Genomic DNA, 23,577 nt, shown 5'->3' with positions numbered 1-23,577 from the left:
ATGATAGAGGAAAGCAATCTCTCCCCTTCAGACTGACACAGAAATGGTCCAGCCATGAAAGGCTCCACAGTGCATTATTGCTTCTTCGCAGTGCATTATTGCTGGTCATGCAAATAATGCACTCTCCAGCCTGAACCCTGACTCTGTACTCTGTAGACTGTAACCCCACCAGGACTGTGTACCCAATAATACAAAAGAAAGTTACTGCATGGTTTAACCCGAACCACTGCGGGTGATAAACCATGGGGGTGTCATATAGTGCTCCGGATTATTAAAAACTCTAATGCCAGAGACAACTAGTTGAAGCATTTTATAAATCTATTAGTAAAACTTGTCCATCTTTTTACTTCTTTCCGCCTACATTAATAACTGATGAACCCAGATCTTTTGTACACATTTGCAATAAACTGAACCTTCAGCTCTACCACTACTTACCATATTGAAAAGTTAAATAACCAATAGCATTACTATTCTTCCCAATGATTCTTCACTCACTGTTCTGAGAAATTACCTCTCCAAACTTGAGAAAGAGCTGAGCGTCTGAGGTACTCATAGATGGGCAATTGAGCATGTGTGGGGTTTTGAGGTTTGCATACTCATCCATGTAGCACGGCGCTTTGACAGATGAGAGTGTAGTGGATGGAGGATTGAGGGTTGCTTGTTTCGGCAGTGTAGGTGATGGCACAAGGCTACCCAAAACTCGTGTTATTTCATGCATAGTTGGCCGGTCTGTTGGCTGCCTCTTTGTGCATAGGAGTGCAAGCTGAAAAACCTTCTTCACTGCTCCAAGGTCCATGCATGTGGCCGTGATCTCTGGATCAACAGTTTCCATCACAGCATTGTTCGCTGTCTTTGATAAGATCTGAGAGACAAATGTGAAGCACTATGTGAGGAACTGGGTGATTCAACATTTGTTTAGCATTGTAAACATTGAAAAGGAACGAATGGAGACTTACCAATTGATGGAGATTGCATTCATTGTCTACAGCCTTCCTTCCTGTTAGCAACTCCAGCAGGACAATCCCATAACTATAAACGTCCGACTTCTCAGTGAGGCGGGAAGTTCGAGCATACTCAGGGTCTATGTAGCCAATGGTGCCCATTACGCAAGTAGATGTATGGGTCTTTGACGTGCATAAGCTCTTGGCAATACCAAAATCAGTTAAATGAGCCTCGAAATCCTTGTCCAACAGAATGTTAGACGACTTTACATCCCTGTGTATGATACGTGGACTACAATCATGATGGAGATAGGCAAGCCCTTGGGCTGCTCCGAGTGCTATCTGGATACGAGCTTCCCAGTCAAGCTTCTTCTTCTTGGTAGTTGGGCCTAGCAAAATAAATACAAGTAAATCACCTTGTACTGCTAACAGCATTCTGCTATTATATGAATTATGTTCCTGAAGGATACTCCTTAAACATAAGATCGTAGATGTCCCAACTCTAATAACCCAACTAGTTAGATGACACATAGAAAGACTTGCGTGACTAATAATTAAAATAATCGCAATATTAGGAACATATTGACTTACCATGAAGGAGATCCCAGAGACTGCCATTTTCCATGTAATCATAAAAGAGAAGGTTTCCAGAAGATGACAAGGAGTATCCTTGGAGGCTGACTAGATTTCGATGCTTGATGCTGCCAACTGTTCCAAGTTCTGTCTCAAATTCCTTCAAGCACTGTGGATAATGAGAGTAGAGTCTCTTGATCGCCACTGGCTTACAATTCTTAAGAACACATTTGTATACCGTGCTTGATGCGCCATAACCAATTATATACTTCTCACTCAAGTTTTCAGTCATCCTCATGATATCCTCATACACATGAAGTGCCATATTCATGTTAAGAATCACTAGCTTTGGTGTTGAGTAATTGACTGCTATTACACAATATGAAAATGATTAGCCAGTCATTTTCCACTAAAGCTAAACTTAAGAAGGCAATGAACAAAAACAGCTATAAACAATAATGTAAGCTAGGAAAAATAATTTAGTCAGACACACCATGTGGCTTCTTTACTATTACTTGATTGCCAGGAAATGCTAATAGACATAGTAATTAGTCTCATCGCCCTTGTTATCATTCAGCCAACTTAGTTTTCCTCTCAAAATGTCTCATCAATTGGGTGCGTTTCATTATAAGTCGAGTCAACTTACTAAAATATGTTCTTAAACTGAACTTGAAAGTTCAATGATATTGTCAGAAATTACTCGGCGTTTAATTTAAGCATCAAGAAGTTGCAGGACAATTATAAAAAAAGAGTACCTGGTTTGTCAAGTGTACCGTCAAGAAAAGGAGTTGGATGGTAAGGGCGGCAGGCGGCAATAAGGATCATGAGAAGAATCACAAGGGCACCAAGAGCAATTCCCAGGATAGCCGCTTTAGATAATGCAACTGCAGAGAAGAAATGGACGGGATGACAAATGAAAACTCTCCATGACAAAATATATGTAGTCTGCCTTGTTAAATTATGGCCACCATATTGGTTGCATTTGATACTCGAGATAAGCAAAAGATGATGGCAAATAACTGGCTTCATTGATAATTATATTTACCTCTCTCTGTTGGACGGGACTCATGACACGGAGAATTGAGCCAATAGCCACAAAGATCAGGATTTCCAACAAAGCTGCACACAAAAGGTTTCATTAGCCAAAAAAAAAAAAACATGAAAAAGAGTTGTGATAACATCTTGTGGACATCAATGAAGTAGGCTGAACCATCAATGTGCAGCTAAATCTTTTAGAAGCTTAGGAAATACAACATCAGATTCTCTAACCTGTCGGGTGAAAACCTTGAGAAGTTATTGGATGTGGGAATATCTCCCGCCAGGTTGTTATAAGACACATTTCTGCAAGGATTCAATTTCATATTAGTGAAATTGAATAATATATGGGCAATCTTACATCAGACTGCGCTACATAAAATATGAAATCAGAATATACTATAAAAATTAACTCACAGCACTGCAAGACTGAGGCAATTGATCAAAGACACCACTTCCCCTGATATATTGTTATGCTCTAGCCTCCTGTAAAAAATTTCACAAATGATAACAATATCAAAACCAAAAACATCAAGTTTCAGTACTTAAACATCCTAAACTTAGGACAACAGACATGGGCACTTACAGTGAGAACAAATTCTGCAGCTGACTGAGCTCCTGAGGAATCATTCCTGTGAGCCAATTATTTGAAAGATCTCTGCAAAACATGTCTACGATTAGGAAAAGAAATAACACACACACATGCACAAAAGACAGAAGAAAATAGTATCCATTTAATTCATTAAAAAGAACTATAACAAGCACTTACATGTCCACAACACTCCTTAGATTACCAAACTCTGCTGGAATAAATCCTGTCATATGATTTCTACTCAAATTCCTAACACAGTAAAGCAGGTGTCAGGAGAACAGAAAAACAACAAAAACCATGGAAGTAAAAAATGAAGCAGTTGGATCTCATCTTATTTAGTTTTCTTTCTGCCTAGGTCCTTTGGGCCTCTTTGTAACCAAAAAAAATGAAGCAGTTGAACTCACAGCTTAAGAAGATGTTCCAAATCACCAAGCGAAGAAGGTATGGATCCACTGAACTTGTTATTAGAAAGATCCCTGTGCAAAAACATGAAAACATATACTTAGAGAAAGCAACAGAAGAGGAATAAACTAGAATGATTTATACTTACAAAGTATCCAAATTGCCAATCCGAGATAGCTCAATTGGTATTGAGCCACGAAGATTGTTGGAGGACAGATTTCTGAGAGAAAAAGAATTATTTTTGTTAATGACAGAAACCTTGCTGCCCACTATCTGTCCAATAACATGACCATGACAAACATAAAAGATGGTAGAAAACAACGTATAATATTTCAACCTTAAACCAATTTTCTCAAAGAGATTGGTGAAACTTACAGATAAGTCATACTCTCCAGCCTCTGGAGAGCAGGCGGGATGGTTCCATTCAATCTGTTCCCATGCACATTGCTGATACAAACATCAATTAGGCATAACCACCTTGAACTAGGTTTATAAAACAATGTAATAGTTGAGGTTATATGCTTACAGGGTGTTGAGATTTGTACATGAGCTAATATTATCAGGGATAGGCCCTTGAAGATTGTTGTTAGCAACATTTCTGCAAGAATATTAATTAGGCAACTTAAAACTTCAAACATGCAACACCATTCTGAATTAAAAAAATCGTGGCAAGAAAACCTACAGATCAAACAAGTTGGTAAGCTTCCCAAGTTCAGGTGGAATTTGTCCAGTAATATGGTTATCATTCAACACCCTGCCAACACAAAAGCAAAACTTAGAGAGGTACTGAAAATCAGAAAATTTTTACTGGTGTACAACAAGGGCACTATATCCACATCACATGAATAAATCAAAACAAAGATGTTCCAACTTCCAATTTAGATGCATATGTAGTCGTCAAAACATACGAGGGAAAAATTGATTTTGAAAAAGTAAAAGAGAGTGGGAAAGTCTCATACAAATAATGAAGCTGTGCCATTTGTCCGAGCTCTGGGGGAATTGATCCTGTAAGCTTGTTGGCATGCAAGTACCTATACAATCAAGATATTCAGTCTGTATATTGCATACAAAAGCACATGCAATTGTTTAGAAATTTTGTCAAGTTTCCTATCATCATTTCTTTTCAGTTTTAACGAGGGCCGAAGCCTAAGCACTAAAAAACAAATAATCTGGTCTGGCCAGGCAAGCCTATTCAGAAGTAAAATGATGATGTTGGATGCTTGATGTAGGTCTCTGATACATGTATAAATTACATATACCTTTAAATAACTTATACTCTCCATACATAATACAAATTATAGTCGCTTTCCGAGGATCTGTTGCAAATTAGACGTATGTCTATGATCGTAGTTTTACAAAGCCATGCACTCATATAGTTTATAACTATTTGTAACAAAGTTTATGTTTCCTATACAGTAATACTTACAATTTCTCTGTATAAGTCAAATTCCCCAGAATAGGAGGAATCGGTCCACTTAGCATGTTGCCACTCAAATCTCTGGATTGGAGCCAAGGAATATATGACACAGAAGAGATGACACATCGAAAGAGTATGAACTTCAGACAGATACAGTTAAACGACTTACAATACAGCGAGTGCCTGCATCAGGCCAATAACGGAAGGGATAGGCCCAGAAAGTTGATTACCCTGCAATGATCTTGCAACAAAAAGAGAAGAGAATATTTAACAAATCAATAACTTAATTTTTATGATGACAAAACAAGATGACGACAACGTCAAAGGAATTGAAAGTACATACAAGGTGGCTACTTGCAGGAACCCAATGTTGAAAGGAATCTCTCCAGTTAGCTGGTTATAGGACAGGTCCCTGCCATTAAAAATATGCAAGGCATATGTCAATTATCCTAGTAAGGCATTACTAGATATTTCACCTCACAGGTTGGATGAAATACGTACAAGACTTGGAAGGCAGTGCAGTTCCCTATATTTTGAGGAATACTACCACTCAAACTGTTGTTTCGCACATCACTGGAGCATAGTAGAGAAGATTGTTACACCAGTTGGAGAATGTAAAATTGTTCGAGACATGATTGAAGAGGTCAAAAGTCCACTTACAAATACCATAACCCAGTTAACTGGCACATATCTGGAGAAAGTTTCCCAACTAAATTGTTCCCTCGCAAACCACTACAATGAATATGAAATGAAATTAAAGTCAAAGATGAAATAACATTAACATGAAGAGTAAGATTTGGAATCGCGAACTATCAGTTTACTCACAGATATTGCAGAACTTCATTCCAGTAAATAAGCCTTGGTATTTCCCCACTGAGATTATTCTGGGCTAGGTCTCTAGAACAAGCAACCATATCAACAGAAACTTGATCAAAGGTAAATAAACTTAATTAATTTATTATGTTTATGAAGTTTAAAATTCTGAATGGAGATGAGAAAAAGAACTTACAACATCTTCAGGTTCGGAATCTGGGACAGTGTTGAAGGGAGTGGTCCAATCAACTGATTATTTTTCAACATTCTGGAAGTCCAATTAGAAAGTCAGACTATTATAAAATATACACGAGTTCTTTTATCTATAAAATTAAGCATCTTCCAGAACTTACATGCTTTCCAGTTGCTTCAACTTGGATATTGAAAATGGGATGTCTCCATATATCTCATTGAAGGACAGGTCCCTAATCACACAATCATTGATTACTTACATTTCTGTATCTACAAATCATTATAAGCTTAAGCAAATCTTAATCCAGTTAGAGAAATTACAGGTATCTCAGCGACGAACAGTCACCAATCTCATCTGGGATCTGGCCTGAAAGTCGGTTCCCTCTCAAATCACTGATCAAATAAGACACAACAAATATCAATCTTTTACTTAAATACCCACCACATCTGTTAAAGCTAGAACCTTAATAAACCCAGAAATGAAAAACCATGAAATTGTGGTAAAGAATGTGTTTACATGGACTGGAGGCCCTTGAGATTTCCTATTGCAGGTGAGATTTCTCCATCAAGATTTAGACCTGATAGATTGCTGCACACAACAAGCACAAAACAGCAAATCCAAAATGAAACAAAAAGAACCAAATTGCCTCGAAAAATTATAATAATCATAATAATTTAAGTCAACCCCAAATAAGAAACGAAAAGCGGCTTACAGTGCTATGACATTGAAGGTGACATTGTCACATGTGACGCCTCTCCAAACACAATAGTCTAAAGAAGGTGAGTCTCTCCAGTCGTATAGAACATTGTCCACATCCCTAAACGACTTCTTTATCTCCAGCAGTGTTGCTCCTTCATATTATAATCAAAATTTCATTTCAGGCTCACAAATCAAAAGCTATAAAAACCCATTAAACAAAACTAAAAACCCATTAAACCACAGAAATTCCATGTTCTAATGAAATAGAAGACCTCTACCAAGTCACTCAAGTTAGTTAAGCTAAAGGTTGAAACTTTACACTGCCTCAAGATTTCTGGGTACCAAAAACAGATTTTCTGTTCTATAGAGATAGAAGCCAGGTTCTTATAGTCACTCAAGTTAGTTTGGCTAAAGGTTGAAGATTTATACACCCTCAAGTTTTCTGGATACCAAAAGCAGAGCAAAAACCACCAGAGATTCTGAAACTCACCTTCATCTGAATCCACATTACCAAAGCTCACACAAACGAGCAAACCCAGAAGCAGCAACAAGTCAAAACGAAACGCCATAACTTCCCTCCTATTAAAACCCCATTTCACAAATTAAAAACTCTTTCTTCTTCTTCTTCTTCTTCCACTAGTCTGAAACACAGAGAAAGAAGTACACCCCCAAAAGACAAAGATGCCCTGTTTCTCTCTTCTTACACTGAAACGGTCTCAAGAGTGTGAGAACCCCATGTTCGGTTTTTGAAAAAGCTCTTTCCTTTGTCTTTGTTTATTGAAAGCCTTAACTGGGTGTAACTGATATTTATTCGAGCTCCTCTCTAAGTTAAAGCCTGTGCTTGTTCAATCACATCGCTCTGCCACATTGGGCTCTCTAATACAACTGTTAACAACTAGAGAGAGAGAGGCACACTGTCTCACACACACACACAGAGTGGTAAGAGCTAGCTAGGCTTTAGAGTGCTAGACATGAGAAATTATTTGGGTGGATAAAGTTAAAAGGCCACATGCCAGAGCTCTGCAATGAAAACCTGCAAAACATTACTACTGCTCAACTCAGCTCAGCTCAGCTCTATGGACTTTCTATCTTGTTATATATTTTTTCAGTATTAGGATTTCCCTTTCCGCTCTGTCTAAAATCTAAATGTCCATTGTGATATAAGCGGTCGCTTTCCTTTTCATTTATCTTTGCCAGAGCCAATTTATGTGGGACAAGGCTTCAGTTTTCATGTCCTCTGTTTATTTATATCTTTTGAAATGTTGATTTTGTAATATAATATGGGCCTCCAATTATTTTGTACGTAATGGTTTGTTATCCTGTTTGGCAATGACTCTAAATCCATGATTACGTGATAAGAGATTTTTAGGTAGAGCATGCGTACCACGTGGCAATATGTTTAGCCGATTAGTGTCTATGTAGGGGATATTTTGAATATTTTATTTGAATTAAATATGGATAGTTTCATAATACAATTAAAAAATAAAGATATATGATTGGCCGGGCGTACTACGTGACTGGTACATTTGTCCTACTTAAGAATTTCTCTTAAGTGATTTGATGGTTTTTGTAACCTAATTGAAGCTGGAAAAGATGTGACTGTGTAAAAGAAAAAGAACTTCAATTTAATGTGGTTCGAAATGCAATGAAAAAAAAAGAAAATTAGAAAAATATTCAAAAAATGAAGCTCTTATTAGGAAAAACTTATTCATATATTTTCTTTTAATCTACACCCATTCACATATTTAAACCTTTCTTATAGGTTTTAAGTCTATAATTATGGTTTTTCATGTTTTTTTTGTTTGACTATTTTACCCTTCTGATTGAATAAATAAAATATTCCTCAAATATAGCTTTGACTTTTTAGTAAAATATTCATTTCACCTCATTTACCGGAAATGAAATAGAATAATCCAACACCCTTGTCATTAGCTTTCACTTGCTAATTTTGGTATTTATAGATGAACCATAGGCCTAAATGTGTAATCATTCCTACCGTACGTACAGGTGTTAAATATCATGTGAGTTTTAACATAAGCAAATGATTTAGGTATCTATCATTTAGGAGTTCACAATTTGTACCTATCAATCAGGGAATAACTTAGGTAAAATTGCATAATTTTGTCTATCATTCAGATGTTAAACATCATGTAGGTTTTTACATAAGCAAATGATGTAGGTACCTATAATTCAGGGAGTTCACAATTTGTACCTAAATCATTCAGATAATGACTTAGGCACCTATAATTCCAGCTTTTGAATGTGGAGATTACATGACCTCCAACCTAGGCATTGATTTAAATTAGGCTTTTGAATGTGGAGATTACATAACCTCCAACCCAGGTATTGATTTCAATTGCTGGAATCAAGAGTTGATTAATTATGGGCAATGTCTTTGCGCAGCAGTTTCTAGACTTGCATCTGCAGAAAGTTTTGGGATGGTGGCTGCTTTAGTAATTCTTAACAACAATGGGTTTTAATATTTATCCTATTTAATAGGTTTTTTTTTTTGTTAGATAAACCTAATTAATAGGTTTGGGTGTATATTAAAACAATCTTATAGATAGGTTTAATCTAAAAGGTGTGTGTGAATTTGGGTGTTGAATCAAATTCCTCATGAAAAAACACTCGTTTTTCTTATCTTATTAGAATAGAATGAAATATGCGTCCGATTATGTGAAAAATGAACGGCATAGGAGATGAGTTGAATCTGCTCACCATTTTATTAAAGTTGACATTACTTGATTTTATTATAAGATGAGGTTCCCTATTAGATGGTATAGTGCTTAAAAGCGTTATTCCTGAACGATCAAAGCAAAATAATCCAATGCATCTTCAAATTTTCCTTCAGCTGGTATATATGTATGATTAGAAATAATTGAATGCCCTATACCCTAGATTCCTAAAACTAATTTTGGTGGTTAGGAAAGAGTTAAAACTATGATGGCTTTTGTAATGTTCTCCCTCTAATCCAATACATCGAAAATAGTATTAGCAATTGACTAATCCTACACTAAACAAGTGCCCTTCAACCTCCATTTTTGGGGACTTCTCGCAGATTTAGGACCACATTCATATAAACTTCATTGTCAAAAACCAAATCATCAACTTCACCGTACGTATAAACAGAAGAAAGTCATACTCATACGGTCGTACTCGCCATGCAGGCACAGTAATTTGCAGTACAAGAAGACGTGTAAAGTAATGTAGGGCCAAAAAATTCAAATTTTTTCTTTTCTTTGAGTTATAGAAATATTTGTAATTTGTAAGGGGCCGTGACCACTTACCCGATTTTAGGCTAAAAATTGCCACTTACTCCAGCAAGAGTTTTTTAACCTCATTTACCCAAATCAACAGTGTTTGACAGTATTACCCTCGTTTTACTTAATAAATTCCATTCATCTCTCTCTCTCAGACTCACTCTCTCAACTGGATCTCGCCGGCCCTCCCACCTACGTTTCCTTCTCCCACCACCGATCACCTCTCAATCTTCTTCTTCTTCTGCACCTGCCACCGCAATGTCGACCAAGCCCTCCACCTCCTCTACCACCTCCGCCTCTGTGGCTACCGCCCCGACCCGCTCAACCTCAGCAGCGTCATCCACGCTCTCTGCGACTGCAACTGCCTCGAAGAATCCCACGACCGATTTGCCCACTCCTTGACTCAGATCTACAACTCAGGACATCAGCGAATCAAACCGCTGCAATCCCTTCCTTTGACGCTGCTCGTCTCTCATCCTTTGATAAATTCCATTTCTCTTTCTTTCTCTCAAAGATCGGAGCCCAGCCATGTCCGACGAGGAGCACCATTTCGAGCCCAGCCATTTCCTTTTAATTTTGTGACGGATTGGATAGTGAAGAGAGAAGAGGAGCATGAGGAAGAAGAAGAAGAAGGCATGGGGTGCATGACGTGGAGAAGACGAAGGCGATCCGGCCGGAATCGTTCCGGAATCGGGCTGGAGGAGCGTGGGTGTCCAGAAGGGAAGCGTGGGTGGCCGGAGAATTTTTTTTTTTCTTTTTTCCTGATTTCGATGGTTTTTTTTTTTTTTTCCTGATTTCGATGGTTTTTTTTGTTTCTGATTCGATGGGAAGAGCTCCGAGAATGGGGGAGGAAAAAATATGCACAACTGAACATATTGGTTTCATTGATCAATTGTGTCTATATTGTATTCATTTTGGTTTTTGAGAGTTTACGAAATTCACTTGAGAGCAATAATATGATTATTAGAGGGTAATAATATGAGCATTGGGGGCAATAATATGTTTATTGGGAGACAATAATATGATTATTGGGGGACAATACTCATATTACTGGGGGGCAATAATATGCATATAAATTGATAAATTGTGTCTGTAGGGTATTAATTTTGGTTTTGGGAGTTTATACAATTCACTGGACGACAATAATATGATTATTGGAGGCAATAATATGATTATTGGAAAGCAATAATATGAGTATTGGAGGGCAATAATATGATTACTGGGCATTATTAGGGGGCAATAAATTCAGACGCCGGAATCCGGTCACCAGTCCGGTAGCCGGATTCGAGATTTCGGCGACCAGTTGCCAGATTCCAGTGATCGGTTGCCGGAATCCGGTCACCGGTCACCGGAGTCCGCGGCTACCACTGGTCACCGGAGCTTAGCAAGGTGGAGGATGACTTCTCTCTATAAGTGAGAAAGAAGGAGAGGGCAAAAAAGTCCCAAAAATAAATAAAAAGAATAAAAAAAAGAATTAATTGGGTAAAGGGGAAATAATCCCTTAGAGTGTTTTGGGTAAATGGGGTTTTTAAACTCTTCGTTGTGCAAGTGGGCAATTTTTAAGCTGAAATTGGGTAAATGATCATTTCCCCTTAATCTTAACAATAATTAAAGGATAGTTCTCACTCACGAGTCACGACCCATATAGCAAGCTACATCAAAATAAGTGTAGAACAATTGGCTCATAAGAAGCATCATGTATACCTCACTCCAGTCAACTTACCAACCAACATATTTATCGATATTTGTTGATGTTTCAATCAAAACCCAAAATTTCGATAAAATCCCTAAACACAACTTTCTTTAATAAACCAAAATTGAATACCCCACAGAAAATGCAGAAGAGTGGAAATTATTATATACACCGACGGTGTAAATGACCCAACACTTATAAGATGATCTCAACCCTTGATATTTATAATTAATATTTTTATTAATAACCAAAGAGTGTATTTAATATAATCTAACCATCCATTTATGTCGCAGAAGAAAGGTAAAAACTTTGAGGTAAGAGTAAAACAGGAGCGCGATGAGCGAGAGAGAGAGAGACATGAATGCAGAGGAATCAGAAACGAGTGGGGGCCCACAGGTCCCATCGTACTACTGGGTGAATTTTTACTCGAACCAAAGCAAGAAGAAATTTTAACTTTTTTTCACCTCGGGAAGGTCATATATATGCATGTCGTCTCCGTCTGACACAGCACGTTGATTCCGGGGTATGGGAGGGGCCCGAAAGACTGACGGAGCTGACGACAGCCATTGACGGACTCCGTTAACGTCGCTGTCGGAGGCTGGCCTCTCTCCCTCTCACACGTCCTTCTCACTGCTTTTGTCCATCAACGCCTTTGTCTGTATTTTATTAATTGTTTTTTTTTTTTTTTTTTTTGGTAAATTAGAAAGTGATTTGGGAAATAACCAACTTTCAGCTTTACCGTTAATCCGCGAATGTTTCCCGTGTTACGGTATGCTCCTCTTATAGCAACATATCCATTACCAAGAAAATTATAATTACATCACCATTCAGGGGTTGCCACTTGGATTGTCAACCTTTCTCATACAAATTTTACGTCCTGTCCCCAAGTTAACAACTAGGTCTAAATTGTTACCTCCTTTTGGTTTTGTTTCTTTGAAACTTTGAAGTTGTCCAGTTTTTTTTTTTTTGGTCTGATAAGTTGTCCAGTTCAATACAAGGAAATATGTAGGGGAAAAAAAAAATGTCTAGCAGGAAAATAGGTACAAAACAACGTATATAATGTATAAAATGTACTCCTCTAACCTAGCAAATTTGAGATAAATCTCATACCTAATGAGGTCATTGAGCAAGACGTCAATCATGTAGAGGAACATAATTTATTAAATTTAAGGCAATATTTTAATTTGATATGACACTACTAATAGTTGACCACTAAAAGAATGAGACTAGAAAGTTTGTTTGGAACATGTCATTTTAGGCGAATGCTTGGAAATGATCAATGTGGTGCCTCAAGCAAACGATCTAGGTATAGCCAACAAAAATGTCAAGTTCTAGTCGAGTGGAAAGCATTATTGTGTATAGTAATTAATATGGAAACTAAGTCAATCGGGGTTATTCAAGGAAAATCCTAGTGAGAAATGAAGTATTAAGTAACATTTTCTACCCCGTAAACTAGAAATTAGCCGAAGAAGATGTGCATGTACATAGAATCATGGCTGAAAAGAAACACAGAAATTAATACTGCTCCCAGGTCTATAACCCAGAAAAAGAAGGAGAAGGGAGGAGGATATTGGGCCCCCAATCACATGCAAAGCGTTATAGCATGAAATTGAAATCCCCTCGTCTGCAATAGTTCTCTCTCACATGCCCATTAAATGTGTACAATAATGTTTGCAAGGGGGCCATACATATCATTCTCCTTTGTTCTCAATACCAGACTTGGCCTCTTGCTGCTGAACCATATCTCACTCTTTATATCAGAGAAGATGGATATCAATCATATCATAGAATCATTTTTCCTCGAGAAAGTCGAAGGAAGAAAATCGTATTACCAACCTAATTCGCCTAAGGAACAATTGTGGCACGAAAATAGTTATTAGTGTTGCGAAATCTCATAGAGGCACTTCGACAAGTAAATAAGCTTGGGAGGAAATGAGGAACCTCCACTAACTCCTTAAAGAGTTAAGACCCACTAAACTCGTTAACTATTGAGGGCGGCAAAAGCACCCTATTTTAGCAAAGCTCTAGACTACAATGAAAAACCAAGATGAATAACCCGAACCAGATCCGACCTGGAACACCACTGGTAAGCAAAGAAATGAACCCTGTTGACCACCAAGCATGACTCCGCACTCGGCCATAGACGAAGACACGTGAAGTCACCGTCTTCTAAACCACCAGGCTTAACGATTTCAAATTGACACCGCCAATAGGCTTGAAACCCTAGCGTTTCAAATAGAGAGGCAAAAGTAAATTTTATTGAAAGAAAGCAAAATGATTAAACAAAAAATCGACTGGGGGAACATGAAAGCCAAACTCATATGACGAAAACAGCATGGCAAAGAGCCAAATAGAGAAAGCAACAAAGAAATATCCTCAAAGAAGCCACAGAACTTAGGCACTTATACATCAAAGGTTTAACCTAACGATTTGTGTTCTATTTCTTATGGGGTATCGACCCAGCATGCGAACATGGTGAGGCTTGTTTGTCTTCTATTTCTCATGGGGTATCATACCATAGAAATCACATCATAAGGTATATTTCCCAAGTGTCTTAGTCAGCAAAAAACTTCATAGTAATTTATTTCTTTGCTGTAGTTTTTGGTTCAAAGAGTCTTTCACACACCTAGCAGTCTGGTCTGGGGCTCTGCTATAAGTAAGAAATTAAATGAGTGTCGGCTGGTGGTGGGACGCTTGTACTGCGAGTAACAAGGACGTCCAGATCAATTATATTAGTTCTGGTCTACCTCCATCATAAGCTCCATGCAGAAAAGCAAAGATATATGAAAACACATTCGGTGATTTGGTATAGTAATAAGGTATTATTATTTGTGAAATATTTATGGACTAATTACATGAGGAAGCAATAACTTCCTTGTTCCAATAATTGTTGACGGAGAAAGAATTTAACCGAATTATATAACTCGAAGTCTTGATTAGATGGGTATGTAAGCATTACCGGAGCTAATTCTTCCTAGCACTTTCAGACTTATGAAGCTGTAGAAGCAAAGAGTTGGTTACTACAAATATCGAGCTCAAGGCCATCATCCCACCTGTCCAACCGAATATTGGGTTAATCAAAGAGTTAATCATTCTAGACATGGAATTCCTAGCATCTTGCAGAAACTGAATACCCGTTGTATTCCAATTCCAACCATTCCAAGAAAATACGAAAAAGGAATGAGGAAATGATTTTACTCACCAGAAAGTGATGGTGTCATGGCAAAATCATATTGAGGAAGCAGTACTCCAGCAGCAATGGGGATGGCAATTACGTTGTATGCAACAGCCCAAGATAAATTTTGATACACTTTTCCCATTGCTGCCTGTGCAAGTTCCAGTGCATCTACAACCTGCCAGAAAGAGGTTCCTTGAGTATAAAAACATGGAGAAGCTCTCATGATTAGTATTGTTTATGAGGACTGTAGAAATGACATACTTGTGATAATTTGTTTCCAAGTAGTATAATCGATGCAGCATTTGAAGCAGCATTTTCTTGTCCCTCAATCTGAAGAGCAATCCCAACGTCGGCAAGAGCCAAAGAAGGTGCATCATTTATGCCATCACCAACCTGCGAAAAAAAAACAATTGTCACAGAAGAGGTATAGCAAAACTTACAATTTATATGATCATGTCATGAGCATGAATTAATGAACAACCACCTTGATGCAAAGAGGAGCTCTAAAAAAGCTATTTGATTGCATCCATGGTCATATGGTTTAAACTATTGGCTATTTACCAAAACCACCAGTTAATCCCATTGCTGAAATGTAGAGTATAAAATGGATATAGTGGAGTGAGGCAGCCACTACACTTGGATTTCAATGTTACAACAGCTTTGGCATAGCTAAAAACATATGAAAAAGCAAAATTTACAGAACAAATTGGAGATGGTTACCATTGCAACATGATGCCCTGCAGCTTTAAGACTAGAAATAGCTCCAGATTTTCCCTGTGGAGTCAACGATGACTTGATAAATTCCTTTTCTATTCCAACTAATTTTGCTATAGTTGCAACTGCCTCTTTCCTGTCCCCAGAAAACAGGACAGTTCTGATACCCTTCTGCTGGAGTCTTCCAGTCAAACCAAAAACAAGTCAGCACACCATGCAGAAAAATATCTTGATAAGGATAGTGTATAGAGGTCCAAAGAATGCAGATTTAGGCTCCAACAAAGGTGTAAAACTAAGACGTGTTTATATCAGAAATCTATAGACCACATAATCCTTGGTAATTTCAACTTTTCAAATCATCAACTGCCTATTGTATGTATTGAAACCACAGCCACACATGAAAAACGTCATCACAAACCACCATAACAATCTTTGTTATGGTTCTATGAACACACAAAAGATTGAATGGAAACAAAATAACAGGAGCATTGCTATGGTTGCCATGGTAAAGTTCACCAGAAATACAAATAATAATACAGATAAATCATTTTCATGCACTTTGCACCTAAATGCTTCAAATGTGATAGAGATATTACCTAGTTACAGTAAACTCAGCATCTTCCCGCAGGCTGTCGGATATTGCAATAGCACCGATGATACCTTCCCCTTCACGTCCAACGTATACAATTGTTTTTGAATAATTTGAGGGTGTTATGCCTTCTGATGATTGATGCACGGCATGCTCTAGGTTTGAAATGTCAGATCGATCTGTTCTTCTCTGGAAACGCTCATGAACCCATTCCAAAGAACCCACTGCAACCAAAAGGCCATCTACTTCTGCTAATGTTCCAAAACCTGGTTCTGTTAATTGCCTTTTTGTGACTGGGATACTCAACTCCAATGATTTGGCTTTGTTTAAGATAGCATCAGCAATTGGATGTGATGCTGTACTCTCTACAGCAGCAGCTATTTGAAGAATTTCTGAGTCTTTATACTTGAAAGAAGCAATGCTAGAAACAGCAGGTTTTCCTTCAGTGAGGGTTCCTGTCTGAAGGTTGAAGCTTAGAGTGAGATTGAAGAGATAACTTCACATATGAGCAAGAGTAAAATGATTCATCTCTTCAGAGCCAGTACAATGTGTATGAGTGAGCGTGATTGTGTAAATGCAAATCTACCTTGTCTAAAGCAATATGATCTATACTGGCCAAGCGTTCCAATACATCTGCTCCTCTCACAAGGAGTCCTTGCCTTGCTCCTGCTCATTTTTCAGTGCAACAGAAGTAATATTAGAACTTTCCAGAAATACCTTAGTGTTATAACTAGAAAGAATATTACTAAGCATGCTTGAATATGTGATTGAATCTCGCAAACACCAAATTAACAATATTAAGTAAGGTTGACAGAAGTATGACAATTATATATCCAATACCCAGCACAAGTTTCTCACAGATATACATAACCAAAGTGAATATAAATGAAGATGGTAGATGGTGTACCAAGAGAAGTGCCAACTAGGATTGCTGTGGGTGTTGCAAGACCCAGTGCACAAGGGCAAGAAACTACCTGCAATAGAACACGAATACTTCATGTTTTGACATGTATGCCTTATATGAGATTTCAATACGAGATCTAATTTTATTATACTTTTCCTTTTGTAATAGTTTGATATGCATGCCTTATAATGAAGAACTATTTCTAGTATTTACATCATTACATAAAAATAATTCATCCCTAAATTAAAACTCTTGTGAATAATGTTTAACAACACAAACCAGTTCCCCTAAATACAGTCAATCAGTCACAGATTAATAATGATTGGGGGTATCTTTATATTCATTCGTTCACCATACTCACCAAGACATCCACAGCTAGTTTCAAGCTCAACAGCAATGAATCTCCATCTGGCCCAGCAATATCATTGAGCAAAACATCAGGAAAAATATGAGTTCCAATGTAGTACCTGAAATGAATTCAAAGCATAAGCATGCCTAGTTGAAAAGAACCACAAAGCATTTTCTTAAGTAAAAAGAAAGCACACATTGCCCTTTACGTTGATTAGATTTATAACCAATTACAACTATCTAAAACTTCAGGTTCATTTCAGTCTATAATGACATTTTTATAAACATGTATTATGTGAAAGAAACATCACCACATACCAAAAAGCAAATGTTGTAGCTGAGAGAGTCATTATAGTGTATACAAAAGGTCCAGCTATTGAATCAGCAAGCCTTTGTATTGGTGCTTCATGGCCTTGAGCATCCTCAACCTGACAAATATGAAATGCATGCACTGTCTAATGAGTAAAAGGTGCTGACTGATTAAGATCTCAAACAGAAAACTTCCCTGCATTGCAACCCCCTTCCCATGGAAAAATAAACAAAAGAAAGAGATTTTCCTTGCACAAAAAAATACATATCCTTAATAAATTAGTGTTTCTGCACAAACGCAAGGTTGCTCAAAACAGTTGTCTGTGTCATGAGTAAAAGTAGTTCACTAACCATGCGAACAATCTTGGAAATCATTGAATTGGAGCCAGTTGAAGTTGCTTCAATCCTCAGAGGACCATCCTGAAATATATAAACAATTCCCTTCTGTTTTAACTATGCAGAAACTATATATCAAATGAAATTGTCTTCTTCTTTTCAGAATAAAGTCTTCTTTTCTTTTCTTTTCTTTTCTTTTTTTTTTTAAGTAAAGAAAAAAAAAAAAAAAAAAATATATATATATATATATATATATATACTGAAGGTAACTATATGGAAGAAGTAATAGCTGGAGCTCTTAATCTCACCACTATATTCCCTGTTGACCATGATACTATGGGAACTCTGTCCAACATTAAATGTTATACATGACTGAGAAAGCTCTCAAACTTGAGAAACTACCAAAAATAAGTGCTACATGTGAAAACATATCACTCTCCAGTTTAACAATCATACCCAATTTATTGTTCCAGCTGAGACGGTAAGTTCTTTTTCCTTAAATACAGGAAGCGATTCTCCTGTGAGCATGGACTCATCCACAACACTTCTTCCAGCCAGAACTCTTCCCTGTGGAAGCAGTTTATATTCAGCAAACATTCATGAAAAAATAAAAGTATAACGGTTATATATCTAAGCCACCAATACAAGCCTATGGTCTAAAACAAAGACAGCAGCATACTTATTAAGACATCCAATGATTCACACCATTTCAGCAGAATCTTTCTAGTTTTTGCTCAAATCTTAATGGGCCATGACAATCTGATTGGAGCAGTGATTAAAATGCTTACATCCACGGGTATAGTTTCTCCTGGCAATACCAACACAGAATCTCCCACACGAACATCATCAGTTGGGACCTCAATGCAAATTGCATCGGAGCCAAGTACAGTGTCACTGGAGGAATCATTTTCTGAGGATGCAATTACAAGTCTTGATTGAGTGTTTATCAGTGACTGCCAAGCATATTCCAATCAAACATGTGTTGGTTATGCATCCCATATATGATATATTATGTTGAGTTTATGTATTTGAATTATAGACATGAGTTACATTCTAACTTACCAAGAGTTCGTTCATATCACTAGATGCCCTGATCCTTGCCCTTTCTTCAAGAGAACGTCCTAGGAGCACAAAACCAAGAAGCATGACCTGCATACTAAAACACAGGAGCTTTACATGAGTTTTTCTCCTGATCAACCAAGGTTTGAAAAATTTGTAAAGGAAAAACAATGCAGAGGTTGAAAGCAAAATCAGTCACCGGCTCATCAAAGAAGGCTGCATCCCATTGAAGTTCAGGGTTAAGAAGAGAGACCTACAAGAGTAAAAAGCTTAAAGTTAAACAAAATCTAAAATAAAAACCAATTGGTACCATCTTGCATTGGACTGAAAAAAGAAAAATGAATGCTAGTTTTAAGAAGAGAGAGACCAACCGCACTAATTGTAAAAGCAGCCAGGGATCCAAATCCCACAAGAGAATTCATATTGGGTGATCCTTTTTTGAAAGCCCTCAAACCATCAAAAAGCAAGTCTACAATGAATTAATTTCACAACGTCAGGCTCGGCAAGTGCATAAAACTTGTAATTTCACAGAGAGCATCACTACTTAGAAGATTCTGATCAAAGAACTTTGAATTAAGTGAACGAAGCAAAAGCAACCTCGTCCGGGTCCCAACAAAGCTGCCATAGCCAAACCACCCTTCACATACGAATTATGGAGCACATCCATATACGATCCTAAACCAATGAACAAAAAACAAATGCAGACTTAAATTTAGTTGTTTGCTTAACACAGAAAGAGAATCGTGCGCAAAACACCAAAGATACGAAATGAAACTCTACATTATTACTGGTTTGGAATCATTACCATGAGCAATGTGAATTCCCAGAGAATGCAAAATGTGGGAAGCGTGTGATCCACAGCACAAGGCCACCAGAGTCCAAGCCAAAATGACTCGGTTGCTACTCTTCACCAGCATCTCCTCCTTCTTCTTCACCATCTCCTTCCACTTTCTCACACTCTCCGTCACTCCCATCCCGGAAGCCCTCCTCCTTGCCGCGAATCCGCACTCCGTCAACCTTCCGGCCAAGCTCTCCGCCACGGCCTCCGCTCCACCTTCAACCTCCGGCCTCAGCTTAATCGCTGCCGTCTCGGTCAACATGTTGACCGCCACCGAGTGGACTCGGTCGTCCGCAGACAGCACCGACTTGACTCGCGAAACACAGCCGCCGCACATCATCCCGGAGACGTCGAGCAGCACCGACGCCTCCTCCTGAATCGGCGCCGCCGCCGTGGCGATATGATTTGGGGCCGCGGCGGCCTGCAGGCAGCTGGAGAGAGTGAAATTAGGGTTCGACTGCTGCCGGAGATGACGGCGATGAGGGAGACGACGGCGTATCGGGAGGTGAGGCTTGAAGTTGAAGGCGAAGCGGTCGACATTGGAGTTGGTGGTGTAGCTGAACAGGAGCTTCGGGTCCGGCGAGAGAGAGGCTCTGGTCAGAATAGTATTCATCATCGGAAAATAAAGAAATCTTTGAGAGAGAGACTAGAGAGATCTGATTGTGATTGTGATAGAGAGAAGAGAGGATCGATGAAGATTGAAGAAGAGGGGGTGAGGAAGGTAGAGGTGGTCGTTGAATTCTGAAAGATTATTTGGCGGTATGAAAGGGGAGGCTTGAATAAATTATGGTTTGACACGTCGGATCATATTACCAACTTCACTAACGGGTTTAATTAGGACAAATTTGACCAAAGACCATGAATTTTAATCTTTATCCTATATTAATCTCAATGTTCAATTTCTCCGCTCTCCTCACTTATTGCTCTGACAATTGCAAAATGGAGTGGCGTAATTGTCTTGCTTAAGTTCCCAAATGTGCTCTTGTTCTTCCTGTATTTTTCTTGAACACAACCAAGCTACTAACAATCAAGCGAATTATGATATGTTTCATAAATTTTTCTTCACAAGACTTTTCTCCTCCCTCCCTCATCCCCTTCAGTCCTTCACCCATGATCCACATAGTCAATGATATTTGGTATTCCCGAACTTCTCGAATTGCTTAGTTTGAAAAACCTTTTTTTTTACTATGTTGCTTTATCTTATTTAGAGTTATATATCAAAATGAAAAATGAAAATGAAAAAAAAAATATATGAAATTGAGGCATGAAACTAATAGTTTCAAATTTTGAAGTACTAAACCACTGCAAGTGGCCTAGTGGTTCTTGCCTAGTTGGGTGTGCTCTCCAACCTAGGTTCGAACCCCAAAGCTGTCAAAGTGGCGAGGCACTATGCTGCAATGCACAGTTGGAGCATTTCACATGCGCCGAAGGGGTTTATCTTGGGCCTAGGAAGCCTTTGGGTTCCCCTTGACAAAGTCCAAAAAAAAATTGAAGTACTAAAATATGGATTGATTTCACTGTCCCCTGACCCATTATACTTTTTTAGCTGCCTCTCTCTTCTTGTTAAACCCTAGTCGGCTTCTAGTTTTCCATTCACTACTCGTCCGGCGGTGGCTAGCATCAGTGCCGATCTTGGTCGTGCTGCTGTCGTGTTTGCTGGCGTCAAACGGGTGGTTTCCTATGGCCTGGTTCTCGAGATGGCTTGGTTTCGTGGTTTTCACAGCGGTCACTGGTTCTCTTGTTCGATGCTTCTGCAGCAAGGAAGTTAGGTCCGTCGAGTTATTGTTTTGGCGTTGAGTGGCGTAGGAGGGGATGCTCCAGGTTCTTATTTTGACGTTGAGCAGCAGCACAAGACTCCGGTGGCGACGCCGAGATGGGGGGATGGAGTTTCTCTTCTATGGCGACAACGGTTGTAGTTTGAGAGTACTCTTGACGAATTTGCACAGAAGCAAAGTATGTTGGGCATAAGGCTGACTTTCCTTTGGACCTTGGGGCTGCCACTTAGTTAGTTAATTTTACTTTCTAATAATTCCATACTGTTTTTAAGAAGCTATGCACTTTTGTGTTTTGGTGTGCCTATTTATTATGTCGTCGTGTACTCGTGTTAGCTTAGTTTATAGGCTCGTTTTTTTAAGTGAGCGTGGAGTGTTTAATGAGTGGACCTACTCTATTCATAAATTACAGTGGGAGGATATGTAATGACCTATTTTGACTTGAGATTAATGAGATGTCTATCACTTCATTAAAAAAAAAAAAAAAAGGAATGATTTAGTACTATTTGAGGTTTTAATTCCATAAATGATAAATTACATAAAATTGGTACGACTGTATTGAGTAACAACCAGGGAAAAACGAGTGGAGAGCGAACGTCGTCGTATGTAGCACAATGCCGGGGATACATTTTACACAAATTATCCAAATCTAGTACCCGTCTCCTGATCCACACTTGTTCTGCTTCTTCTTCTTCTTCTTCTTCTTCTTAGCTCAACTCCAGAAAATGGCTCAGAGCGAGTTGGCCTCCGCCACTGAGTCCCCAAAATCATTGCCGCCCACTCCACATTTTACTCCATACTTCTCAATGCTACTCTCCCCAACCAATTTCGCACCATTTCTCAGATCATCATCCCCCTCCTCATCTTCTTCCAAGAAGCCCAGTTTTGTTCTTCCCGATATTCAATCTTCCATCGCTTCCGCAACCCACAACTGCCTCGAATTGCTCCACTCACTGGCTTCGCAGAACCCTTTTCTCAACAAACTAATCTCCTTCCATGGCGAATTCCAGAGTTTCTGCCACCAGGTAGGCCGGCGTTCGCTCTGAATTGATTGAATTCTCACCCGAAATGGGGTTTTTCTTAACAGTTGAAGTTTAATTACTTTCAGGTTCAGACTACGAGGTACAGGAAGTTGAAGAGTTTATCTACTCACAATTTCGCGGCGGTTTTACCTGGGGACTCGGTGGCCGGACTTGTCGTTGCAAATGGGGTCTCCAACTTCTTGAACTTATACAACACTCTATTGGTCTGCAGGCTTGTGTTGACCTGGTTCCCAAACTCCCCTCCTGCCATTGTAGGCCCTCTCAGGTATTCTTAACTATTGATTCAACCTACTTACTAGTTCAGCAACATAACATGTCAGATTATCTCGAGAGAACATTGCGTTACATATTGATATATAGTAAAGTAGTAAATGATTATGATGTGAATGTGGTGCAGTACAATATGTGACCCTTACTTGAACATATTTCGGGGGCTAATCCCGCCACTCGGAGGCACATTGGATCTCTCTCCCATTCTGGCATTCTTGGTTCTAAATGCCTTTACAAGCACAGCCGCCGCGCTACCGGCCGAGCTTCCAGCATCACCGGCAGCTTCCCAAGAACTCGGTGCTTCTTCTGCTACTGGAATTACTCACCTCACTACGCCGCAGAAGAAATGGATCACAAGGCTTCAGGGTAGCAACACAAAGAGCTGAGACTGAGTCAGTTAGGTTGCCATACTTTCTTGTAATATTCGAGTACATGACACTAAACGTACGGCAATTCCTTTCTTTCTTTGTATTTTGGCTGAACTGAAGAATTTTTTGCCTTGCAATATTATAGAGTAGTGATGCTTTCAGTTGCTGCTGTCTATTTTGAAAATGCAAGCATTAAAGCATGACTGGATATGCCAAGTTTATAATTTATTT

At 38.6% G+C, this 23,577-nt stretch overlaps 3 protein-coding genes across 6 annotated transcripts; 1 reads left to right on the top strand and 2 right to left on the bottom strand.

The window, feature by feature from the left end:
* Nucleotides 1-268: 268 nt before the first annotated feature.
* Nucleotides 269-7,739, bottom strand: LOC133736763 (LRR receptor-like serine/threonine-protein kinase ERECTA). 2 transcript variants are annotated; one of them, XM_062164358.1, is made up of 27 exons: nucleotides 7,156-7,739; nucleotides 6,679-6,817; nucleotides 6,483-6,554; nucleotides 6,287-6,358; nucleotides 6,127-6,198; nucleotides 5,970-6,041; nucleotides 5,786-5,857; nucleotides 5,621-5,692; nucleotides 5,462-5,533; nucleotides 5,304-5,372; nucleotides 5,130-5,201; nucleotides 4,970-5,041; nucleotides 4,503-4,574; nucleotides 4,226-4,297; nucleotides 4,070-4,141; nucleotides 3,919-3,990; nucleotides 3,692-3,763; nucleotides 3,546-3,617; nucleotides 3,319-3,390; nucleotides 3,136-3,207; nucleotides 2,967-3,035; nucleotides 2,784-2,855; nucleotides 2,560-2,633; nucleotides 2,270-2,398; nucleotides 1,533-1,883; nucleotides 957-1,330; nucleotides 269-862 (listed from the first exon to the last, which is right to left on the bottom strand). In XM_062164358.1, exons 1-27 carry the CDS (start codon nucleotides 7,232-7,234, stop codon nucleotides 488-490), a joined length of 2,955 nt encoding a protein of 984 aa, XP_062020342.1. In that variant the 5' UTR covers nucleotides 7,235-7,739; the 3' UTR covers nucleotides 269-487. The 2 variants fall into 2 exon arrangements, with proteins under 2 accessions (XP_062020342.1, XP_062020343.1); XM_062164359.1 differs by having other exon boundaries at nucleotides 1,533-1,880.
* A 5,483-nt stretch (nucleotides 7,740-13,222) lies between these two features.
* On the bottom strand, nucleotides 13,223-20,570 carry LOC133738382 (copper-transporting ATPase PAA2, chloroplastic). Of its 3 annotated transcripts, XR_009860102.1 has the most exons (19): nucleotides 19,861-20,570; nucleotides 19,653-19,730; nucleotides 19,427-19,524; nucleotides 19,255-19,308; nucleotides 19,059-19,145; nucleotides 18,785-18,949; nucleotides 18,453-18,563; nucleotides 18,012-18,080; nucleotides 17,670-17,779; nucleotides 17,365-17,470; nucleotides 17,007-17,073; nucleotides 16,686-16,765; nucleotides 16,107-16,558; nucleotides 15,517-15,691; nucleotides 15,058-15,189; nucleotides 14,821-14,971; nucleotides 14,578-14,671; nucleotides 14,245-14,317; nucleotides 13,223-13,841 (listed from the first exon to the last, which is right to left on the bottom strand). XR_009860102.1 is itself a non-coding variant. In XM_062165912.1 (18 exons), exons 1-17 carry the CDS (start codon nucleotides 20,507-20,509, stop codon nucleotides 14,583-14,585), a joined length of 2,673 nt encoding a protein of 890 aa, XP_062021896.1. In that variant the 5' UTR covers nucleotides 20,510-20,570; the 3' UTR covers nucleotides 13,223-13,841; nucleotides 14,578-14,582. The 3 variants fall into 3 exon arrangements, 2 of the variants coding, with proteins under 2 accessions (XP_062021896.1, XP_062021895.1); XM_062165912.1 differs by lacking the exon at nucleotides 14,245-14,317; XM_062165911.1 differs by lacking the exons at nucleotides 13,223-13,841; nucleotides 14,245-14,317 and having other exon boundaries at nucleotides 14,418-14,671.
* A 1,712-nt stretch (nucleotides 20,571-22,282) lies between these two features.
* LOC133739119 (ylmG homolog protein 2, chloroplastic) lies at nucleotides 22,283-23,519 on the top strand. The gene is made up of 3 exons (XM_062166843.1): nucleotides 22,283-22,690; nucleotides 22,774-22,973; nucleotides 23,106-23,519. Exons 1-3 carry the CDS (start codon nucleotides 22,391-22,393, stop codon nucleotides 23,362-23,364), a joined length of 759 nt encoding a protein of 252 aa, XP_062022827.1. The 5' UTR covers nucleotides 22,283-22,390; the 3' UTR covers nucleotides 23,365-23,519.
* The last annotated feature ends 58 nt before the right edge of the window (nucleotides 23,520-23,577 follow it).

The sequence above is a fragment of the Rosa rugosa genome, chromosome 3 (assembly GCF_958449725.1).
Source record: "Rosa rugosa chromosome 3, drRosRugo1.1, whole genome shotgun sequence".
NCBI lineage: Eukaryota > Viridiplantae > Streptophyta > Magnoliopsida > Rosales > Rosaceae > Rosa > Rosa rugosa.
This window is presented reverse-complemented; position numbering and strand designations above follow the sequence as displayed.

What these genes read in the sequence shown, in the direction of transcription:
- LOC133736763 (XM_062164358.1), bottom strand. Translation starts at nt 7,234, where the DNA reads ATGGCGTTTCGTTTTGACTTGTTGCTGCTTCTGGGTTTGCTCGTTTGT. An exon ending in CTCAAGGGCCTCCAGTCCAT is followed by an intron (nt 6,359 to 6,482) that starts GTAAACACATTC and finishes TTATTTGATCAG; the next exon opens with TGATTTGAGAGGGAACCGAC. An exon ending in TTGAAGCAACTGGAAAGCAT is followed by an intron (nt 6,042 to 6,126) that starts GTAAGTTCTGGA and finishes TTGGACTTCCAG; the next exon opens with AATGTTGAAAAATAATCAGT.
- LOC133738382 (XM_062165912.1), bottom strand. Translation starts at nt 20,509, where the DNA reads ATGATGAATACTATTCTGACCAGAGCCTCTCTCTCGCCGGACCCGAAG. An exon ending in GAGAAACTATACCCGTGGAT is followed by an intron (nt 18,564 to 18,784) that starts GTAAGCATTTTA and finishes CTGCTTCCACAG; the next exon opens with GGAAGAGTTCTGGCTGGAAG. An exon ending in CAGGGCATCATGTTGCAATG is followed by an intron (nt 15,190 to 15,516) that starts GTAACCATCTCC and finishes TTTTTTTCGCAG; the next exon opens with GTTGGTGATGGCATAAATGA.
- LOC133739119 (XM_062166843.1), top strand. Translation starts at nt 22,391, where the DNA reads ATGGCTCAGAGCGAGTTGGCCTCCGCCACTGAGTCCCCAAAATCATTG. An exon ending in TCCAGAGTTTCTGCCACCAG is followed by an intron (nt 22,691 to 22,773) that starts GTAGGCCGGCGT and finishes AATTACTTTCAG; the next exon opens with GTTCAGACTACGAGGTACAG. An exon ending in GCCATTGTAGGCCCTCTCAG is followed by an intron (nt 22,974 to 23,105) that starts GTATTCTTAACT and finishes AATGTGGTGCAG; the next exon opens with TACAATATGTGACCCTTACT.